Source organism: Castor canadensis, chromosome 3 (assembly GCF_047511655.1).
Source record: "Castor canadensis chromosome 3, mCasCan1.hap1v2, whole genome shotgun sequence".
Classification (NCBI taxonomy): domain Eukaryota; kingdom Metazoa; phylum Chordata; class Mammalia; order Rodentia; family Castoridae; genus Castor; species Castor canadensis.
In genome coordinates, this window is record NC_133388.1 from 37491577 (window position 1) to 37500938 (window position 9362).

At 45.0% G+C, this 9362-nt stretch overlaps 1 protein-coding gene across 3 annotated transcripts in view; it reads left to right on the top strand.

Moving 5' to 3' along the window:
* Actn1 (actinin alpha 1) overlaps positions 1–938 on the top strand; it is a 94605-nt gene extending 93667 nt beyond the window's left edge. For all 3 annotated transcript variants that reach the window (XM_074067707.1, XM_020163138.2, XM_074067708.1), the window contains one exon: positions 42–938. In XM_074067707.1, the coding sequence (XP_073923808.1) occupies positions 42–200 (159 nt within the window). In that variant the 3' untranslated portion in view covers positions 201–938. The remainder of the gene's footprint in view (positions 1–41) is intronic.
* The last annotated feature ends 8424 nt before the right edge of the window (positions 939–9362 follow it).

Here is a 9362-nt window from a genome sequence, read left to right on the forward strand (position 1 = left end):
GCCGGTGGGCTTTGCGGCTCCTGACCCTGCTTTCTCCGCAGAACTACATCACGGTGGACGAGCTGCGCCGGGAGCTGCCGCCGGACCAGGCCGAGTACTGCATCGCGCGAATGGCCCCCTATGCCGGCCCCGACGCCGTTCCCGGTGCTCTGGACTATATGTCCTTCTCCACGGCGCTGTATGGCGAGAGTGACCTCTAACCCGCCCTCAGCCCCTCTGCGCGTGCGCCCCGCCCTGCACCTCCGCTGTCCCATCCCCTGCCCGGGTTTGGTGTCTGCTCGCAGCCTCCAGGGCGCGAGCTGGGACTCACACCCGATGCCAAGGAAGCATCGGGTCTCCTTGCCCGCGAAGTGACAGTTTACAAAATTATTTTCTGCAAAAAAGAAAAAAAATTTACGTTAAAAAGTAAAAAACAAAAAAACCGACATATTTTATTATAGATAAAGTATTTTTTTCTCCACCAGACTTAAATGGAAAAGAGGAAAAATTATTTGCACCGAAATGTTTTGTTTTGTTGTGACATAGGAAAATAACCAAGCACAAAGTTGTATTCCATTCTTTTTACTGATTTTTTTTTTTTCTTCTATCTGTTCCATCTGCTGTATTCATTTTCCAATCTTCATGTCCACTTGGTGGGGGTGGGGGATGGGTACTCTTGTCGAAAGGCACATTGGTGCATGTGTGTTTGCTAGCTCACTTGTCCATGAAAATATTTTATGATATTAAAGAAAATCTTTTGAAATGGCTGTTTTTTAAGGAAGATAATTTATGTGGCTTCTCATTTTTACGTTTCCTCAGAGGTGTGGCTAGCCTCCTTATCAGTGCATACTTTAATTTTTTAGAAAAATACTGCCTATTAAAATAGGGCAAACTTGGAGATGATGGACAGCTTTGATGTTGCTTGGCACAGACCGTATTAAAACAGCTCTCCCCTCACAGCTCTTTTGCTTGCTCCTTGTTTGGTGTTTTCTAGAAGTGGGTGTGGGGTCAAGAATGGTGTGGGGTACTTGTACCCACCTCTAATATGTTTTGACTGTGGTGTGTTCAGTTTTAACACTTGTTTCTTCATTTAGAAAAGGAAAGGTCCTTTCTTCCCAGGAAGGAGTTGAAAATAAGGTCGTGAATGTGGAAGGAACTCCCAGAATATAAGCCCCACCTTCATTCTCAGTATCATTAAATGGTTGGCTGTGACTTCTGTATGTCCCCCAGTCCTTTCCTTTTCTCTGCAGTGAAAAGCCTGAGCTATGTCAGAGTTACCACACCTCTTCCTATTCAAAGTGTCCCACAGAGGGCTGGGGTGTAGCTCAGTGGTAGGGGATGTGATTAGCATGTGTACAGCTCTGAGTTCAATGCCCGGTTTTGGGGTGTGGGGGGAATCCCATAGACAGCAGCTATCCAGCATCACCTGGGAGCTTGTTGGAACTGCAGACTCTGGGGCCTCATCCCAGTCATAAGGAACCAACCTGCATTTTGAAAAGCTTTCCCAGGTAATTTGCTCTGGTTTCTCCCATTTTCATTCTTCCAGTCTCTTCCCTGAGGCTTTTGTACAAAATGCAGAGCAATGAAGACAGTCATTTTTAACAGGATGGTAAAAAATACATAATTTAGCAACTGAGCTCATGTGACTATGTTTGGGAGATGGGTCTGGATTCAAGGAAGAGTTCAAATCCATGACCGCCCCTTTTAAAAATGAGTAAATGATGTTCTACAGTTCCCTTATTTATTAAGCGGGGATAGTAAAATTATTGTGTCACATTGAGGTCAAATAGCATTAGTACATATATATGTGTGTTATCCATGAACAAGCTTAATTTTAATCTTAATTTTAATTTCAAGTGAAGCATTCAGTTGGGGGAATCTCAAAAATAGGAGAACCCTTAACATGATATATAGCTGCTCCATTAAAGGGGATAAGAACGAGTCAGAACTCTGGGTTGGGATCCAAGGTGACAGTTTTCATTGTGAGACCCTCTTACTTAGGGATTAATTCAGTGAGTTTCTGGAATTTATGCAGTCCTGGGAAAGAAGGTCTATGACAGAAGGGTGCCAAGAAGAAAGGATATAGAGTGAAGAGTCTGTGTTTGCTTCGGGAAACAGTATCTTACAGATGTTACCAATGGTAGGAAGCTCAATGTGGGAGTGCTGAGGCTGAATCTCCACAGAGAAAACCATGGAACAAGGTGGGCACTGGTTTCTAGAGAGTCAAAGTCTTTTCAGAGAGGCAGAGGCAGAGACAATTTTCTTAGCAATTTACATGCAAATCTAATCAAAGGAAAAATGGTATGGGAGTTTAGGAGAGGAAGAAATTGTTCCAACAAGAAAGTTTCTAGAACCAGGGCACAAGTATTTAATGCCTCAATTTCCAAAGAGCTGGCCAGTCTTATCAGAGCTCATTTTTGGACTTTTTTTTTTTTTTTTTTTTTTTGGCAGTACTGGGGTTTGATCTCGGGGCCTCACCACTTGAGCCACTTCACCAGCCCTTTTTTGTGTTGAATATTTTTGCGATTCAGTTTTGAGAACTATTTGCCCAGGCTGGGCTTGAACTTCAATTCTCCTGATCGCTGCCTCCCAAACAGCTAGGATTACAGGCATAAACCATCAGCACCTGCTCAATGTTCATTTTTTAAAGATGTAAGTCCTGTGAACAAATGTATGTCCACCAAGTTATTGATGTTACTGAGTCCATAAATCAATTTTTAATTTAAGGGGTGTAAAATTTTTTAAACCTAGATTTTTTTTTTTCAGTATTGGAGGTAGAACCCAGGGCCTTGTGCATGCTAGGCAAGTACTCTACCACTGATCTGCACCCCAAGCCCTTAAAATCTAGATTCTTAGCTGGATGCAGGTGGCTCACTCATGTAATACTTCCTATTTGGGAGGTTGAGCTCAGGAGGAAAGCAGTTTGAGGCCAGCCCAGGCAAAAAGTTCACGAGACCTCCATCTTGACCAACAGCTGGGTACAGTGGGGTGCACCTGTCATCTTAAGCTGCATGGGAGGCTGAGATCAGGAGGATTGTGGTTTTAGGCCAACTGGGGCAAAAAAAAAATTGTGAGACCTCATCTCAATGGGAAAAAAAGCTGGGTGTGGTGGCATGTGCTGTCATTCCTGCTACAGCAGGGAGTGTAAAGGTTTGTGATCCAGGCTGGCCTGAGCAAATAGTGAGACCTTGTCTCCAAAATAACCAGAGCAAAAAAAGGCTGGAGGTGTGGATCAAGTGGTAGAGCACTGAGTGCAAGGCCCTGAGTTCAAAAGAAAAAAAAAAATTTTTTAAGCTCACCATACACATTTTGTTACATCAATACAATTTTTTATGTAAAATAAAAACATTTATCCTTTAGTCACTTATACACATGTTAACAGATAGCAGATTGTTCCCCCAAAACAGTTAACCTCATTTGCAAATTTCATACAATTCCTTTAAACATTTTAAGCTATATTTGCAAGTTTTAATAATTCTGCCCAGAACATTGAACTCCCAACTCAGGCATAGTCACATCTAAGCAGTGGCATCTTGTTTAGCACAAAGTGATTACAAATGTTATAAATGTGGTAAATCAAGTCCCCTAATGCTGTTAATGACATTTCCCTTACATCTTCAATATTAAAGTCACATGTCTAACTTCAGTGACACATTTCAGACTAAAACCACAAAGCTAATACAGGCCAGATTCCGTTACGTGTTCCAGCACTTTAATCCTGAGATTGTCATCATGGGCACAAAACTGCTGAATACCACTGAAATATTAGCACCATGGTTCATTTACTTCATCTGTTTACTTATTTTTTAATAGTTTTTAAATCCCTTACTACTTGTCGCTGGATTTGGAGGTCAGAGGTTAAGAACTGTGATTATGGATCACCTGAAGACTGTGATCTGTGACACAGGATGAGGCGCTTACTCCCAGGGCAATGCACCCAAGTTCACTCAAGGTGAACACAGTGTCATTCATAGACACTGTCAGTTCTGGCACCAGGCGTCCTGAATCCATGCCTTTCATCTGACCAGCATCACTTGCCCTCTGGGCATTCTTTGTATTTCACCTTTGCCCACCTGTCTCCCAGTTTACTCTGAATGAATGGGTAGATGGAATGTCCCATCTGAACAGGCGACAGTTGATTTTTCCTGCATCAGTGGGACAAGCTTACTGCACCTCTTTCCTACCTGTGTGGATTGTGCAATTCTTTTGTATTTTGATCTTCCTCTAGGGACTTCGTTAATAAAAAGGCTCATCTATGAAAACAGCTTCTCTCTCTTTGGCCTGTCAGTCCTTTAGTAGAACATTAATGACTGTTCTGAGTAGCCAGCCTGACACGGAGGGTCATCACTGGACCAGGTCAGAGCTGTCCCTTGGCATGTGGTTAGTGTCTAAAGAATGCAGTCACTTGGCTAGTGAGTTACGGAGTATGTTAGTCAGCTTTCCATTACAGTGACAAAATACCTGAGACAATATATAAGGAGGAGAGATTTGTTCTGGCTCATGGTTTCAGGACTTTCAGTCCATAATCACGGGCCCTGCTGCCTTTGGGCCTGTGGCAAGGCAGCACATCATGACAACGAGTCTGTGGTGCAAGAGGTCTGTTTACCTCATGGTAGCTGAGCTATAAACAGGAAAGGGCCAGGGTCCCACTGACCCAACTTCCTTCCACTAGACCTCATGTTCTAAAGTTTCCATCACCTCCCAACAGTGCACCAAGCTGGCAGCTAACCCTTTAACACATGGTCTTTGGGAGACATTTCACATGCAAGCCATAAGAGCAGCACTGAGAATGGGTTAGATTTTCTGAGGTGGTGAGGAGCAATTCGAGGCTTGGTCAGTTCTTTGCCTGTGCCAGGCCTTCTGACTCATCCTCAGGTGGCATGAGTGGTGGGGGGTGCCCCTGAATCTAAAGCTCCAAAGCTCCCCGACACAGCCTTAGACTAGGATCTGCCTTATGGGCCCTAAGGGGCATCAGTGCCTGGCAGGGGAGATATGGGTCCAAGTCTGCCTGCCACTTGCCTGCTGGGTCACCTCAGGCAAATGACCTCAAAGAGGTATGCTACTTTTCCTTCTTCCCCAACACATGGCAAGCGTTTAATAAACAACAGTGAGTATTGTTACTATAGCTATTAAAAAATCAGCTGATTATGGAGAAACACCGTTAAGGGGATGGGATCCCTCGTTAGTCTTTGTGCCCTGTGGCATGCAAATAATTCCCCCTACCCGATGGCTGTGTCCGAATCCCTGGAGCCTATGATGTCACCTTACACAGCAAAGGGGACTTTGCAGAGGTGGTTAGGATCTTGAGGAAGGAGCTGATTTTGGATGATCCAGATGGCCCTTATAAGAGGGAACAGGAATGTCACTGTCAGAGATGACACAATGGAAGCAGAGGTTGGAATGAGACCAACTAGCCAATGAATGCAGGCAACCTCCAGAAGCCAAAAATGGCAAGGCAAGGGATTCTCCCCTCCTGCCCCCAGTAGCACACAGCCCTGAAGATCCATCTATGTATACACAATTGTGTTGTACATAGATGAATACAGAAAATGCATAATAAATTCTAAGTGAGAAAGTCCTGTGTTGCAGTTTAATTGGTCACACTTTTTCTTTCTTGGTACTCATAAAATACTGGAGCATCTAAAAATCAGATTGCATTTTAGATTCAATGAAATATAGCCTATGGAACGGATTGCCTGTGAACTCCCCCAAATCTTCTGGATTCTATACTTGATAGGAGAGGAAAAGAAAAAAATCCTCCTAAATTTGCTCTCTGTAATTCAGCCATCTAAAGAGCTCCAAAGGCAATATAAGATAGCCATCCTTATCACAAATTACTTTTAACATATACTTTCTAATTGCCCCCGTTTAGAATCTTCCATTTCCAATCATGTTCTCTTGCTTAGAAGTCCCCTTGAGGATTGGACTTTGAGCACATGATAAAAGCGAGAGCACACAGGAAGGGGTGAGGATAGGTAAGACACCTAAAAAACTAGCTAGCATTTGTTGCCCTTAACGCAGAGAAACTAAAGCAGATACCTTAAAGCAACTGAGGCCAATAGGAAAAGGGGACCAGGAACTAGAGAAAAGGTTAGATCAAAAAGAATTAACCTGGAAGGTAACACCCACGCACAGGAAATCAGTGTGAGTCAATGCCCTGTATAGCTATCCTTATCTCAACCAGCAAAAACCCTTGTCCCTTCCTGTTATTGCTTATACTCTCTCTACAACAAAATTAGAAATAAGGGCAAAATAGTTTCTGCTGGGTATTGAGGGGTGGGGGGAGAGGGAGGGGTGGAGTGGGTGGTAAGAGAGGGGGTGGGGGCAGGGGGGAGAAATGACCCAAGCCTTGTATGCACATATGAATAATAAAAGAAAAAAAAAAAAGAAGTCCCCTTGAGTCCTTCTTTTCTAACTAACAATGCAAGAGAGATTGACAAACAACACCTGAGGGAGCTGGCTTCTGAAAAAGCTAAAAGATGGCTGATAAATACTTGTAAATGAGTAGATATAAGAAGCCAGGCGTGTGGTACATGCCTATAATCCCAGCTATTCCAGTGAATGAGGTGGGAGAATCTTGAGTTCTAGGCCAGCCTGGGTTACATAGTAAGACCTTGTCTCAAAAGGAGGAGAAGGAGGAGGATGAGGAGAAGGAAGGGATGTCTCAGTTCTTGGGAATGATGGGCGGGGGGAGAGGGTGGAGTGTCCCTCTAGAGGTCTAAGTGAGTGTCAGTGAAATGAGCGTTCCTTACTGACTTGTAGCTGTGACTACTTGCCTAGTTGGTCCTGACTTGGTCAAGATTTTCCCTGACGACTTAGAATCTCCAAACCAACAGTCCTGAAGCCAATAAGGAAAATAAGAGAGTTAGATCCAAACACATTTTAGATAATAATGATGGTGCTAACCTCAATAGATTGTATCTCATAGGAATAAATGTAAAACCCTAAAACTGGGCCTAAAATAAACAGAAACAACAACCAACCCAAGTCCAAGATAGGAAGATGGGGGAGGACCAAATGGGAAAAGGACTGAGAAGATTATAAACAGTGAGTGAACAGTATGTTGAAGCAGCTTAAGTGTGTTCATTTACTCTTGGGCTCAGCCATTAACTTGGAAACTGAGAAAGTGTTGGTGTCCACATTTTCTGCACCTGGCCTGGGAGGGAGAGGACTGCCCTTGTACCTCAGGACACATTTCTTTTTCCTATTCAAGTTGGCTCATGTGGAATTGGAGTGTTTGTAACCACAGTCCTACGTAATATGAGATTGTACCTTATTTTTTAAGGAGGTAGGAGAAAGAAGCAGGGCACACTCACACTAAATTGTCTGATAAAATTCGGGGTTGAGGTTCATTCGGGAGTAACTCTGAGGATTAGAATTAAGGAGATTTCCCCTTGTCTTTCCAGAACCATTTTTTTGGGAAAGAAGTGCCTTGTAGTTTTAAGTTGGACCCCAAGGTCCTGGGGTTTGAACTCAGGGCCTCACACTTCCAAAGCAGTATTTAGAAAGGGAGCAGTCCATTTTTATTACAAAGGCCTCATGGTGGGGAATGTAGAAGACAGGGATTAGAGACTTCATTGGGCCTCAGAGACTGGCTAAACAGGAGACTTGAAGGGGAAGGAAGTCCATAGAAGGTTAGTGTTGGAGAGACTTCTGAGAGCACAGAATGCCCTGCTCTAGGTCACAGATAGACTAAGGCACACCTAAAGTCCAAGACTGTCTTCAGAATGGCAAAGTTTTAAGCCATGGTGGGTGGGAGGAGAGAGAGAGAGAGAGAGAGGAGAGATTTGGTTTCATTTAAAATCAGCCTGAGATGGTTAGGTGTAGTAACTCACAAATGAACCCAGCCCAGTGTCATTTGTGGGTGACGCTCAGTAACTACTAGGTGGTGCATTGTAAGAGACACAAAGTGTAACCCAACCTGGCACCACCAGAAGGATCAACTACCGGCTCAAAGAACTGAAGTGTCCAGAGGTGATGCTGGCTTCCTGGGTGGCTGAGGCAGGGGTTCAAGTTGCAGCAGGACCTGAATCTTCGAGCTTGACCCCATTTCCTCTGAAGTGGCAAAGATGGCTGCCGGAGGTCCACGTTGGCTCTGGCCTGGCTTGGTAATCCTCGAGAGGAGGGGCAGCTCACCCCAGGTCACCTGGATTCAGCTCGATTTATCAGGACTCTGCAAGCAACAGAAACCTACTCAGCCTCCCCCAGACACCTAAGGCGTGGGTTTCTGCTGATGCTGGTCAACAAGCATAACAGACATCATCCGTGAGGGTGGGGGGAGGAATGCATTCCCGCCCAGGCCAGGGACTGTGACTGGAGAGAAAGGGTGGCGGAGTTGGGACAATGGGCAACCAGCACCTGAGTCAGGGGCAAAGGCAGCCTCTAGTGCTGAGGTTGCCACCCCCCTGTACCCTTCCCACCCTTAGTTTGCTCCAGCACACTTCTACCTGCCAGGGACATCTCTACATCTGGGGACTTCTGCCAGAACCACAGAAGGCCACCATCTGAGGGCAGGACAGGCTACCTCAAGTGCCATCACCTTTGGGATGGGATGGTCCTAAGGAGTGCATTTGGACTGTTTTTCAGCATTGAATTCCCCAAGGAATTCACTCCAGCTGCCCATTGTGGTGGCTGAGCTCATAGCTCAATGTCCTAGGCTGCCTGCCCCTCTCCCTCCATATCTCTTCCTCGGTCCATACGCTACCTCTCCCACGTGACCTCATGCAGTGGATGCTTTGAGGATAACCCAAATGAACACACAGACCGCTCTCGGGAAACCAACTTGGGGATATCCCCTGCCTAGCCCCTGAGATAGGAGCCCCATGCTCAGTTCTCTGGTGGTACTAGAACACTCAGACCCACAGGTTGGAGAAACCACTGCTGCTGATGTGGTGGGGAGGGGACAGAGCGAGTCTAGGGAAGGAGTTGCCACCTCACCCTCACTGCCTCTGTTTCAACTGGCAAGATGGGAAAACAGGAAACAGAATGTCCTGGTGTGCAGGTGTGTGGCACGGGAGGAGTCAACTGTGACTGTGACTCCTCCCGTGCCACAGGTTTAGGGGGGCAAATTTTTCACTTTATAATTCGAGACAATGAGAAAACTGGGTTCTTAGGCAAAATACCTGTTTAGAGGGCATATTGTATAGGTTGTATGTGGGTTTTTAATAACCCATATTATAGGTTATAATTTAATTTGGGCTACATCTATTCACAAAGGACTGTCTGCAGTAGAGTGCATGAAAAGGAAATATTCGGGTAAAGCTACTAACCCAGGGTCCAGGAAGCCCCCAGGAAGGCTTCTCCCCTTTCCAACTGGGGTGGAAATGCCTTTTGTTGTTCTTAAAAATGAGATAGGTAAGTACTGCCCTCAAGTGGTCCCATGC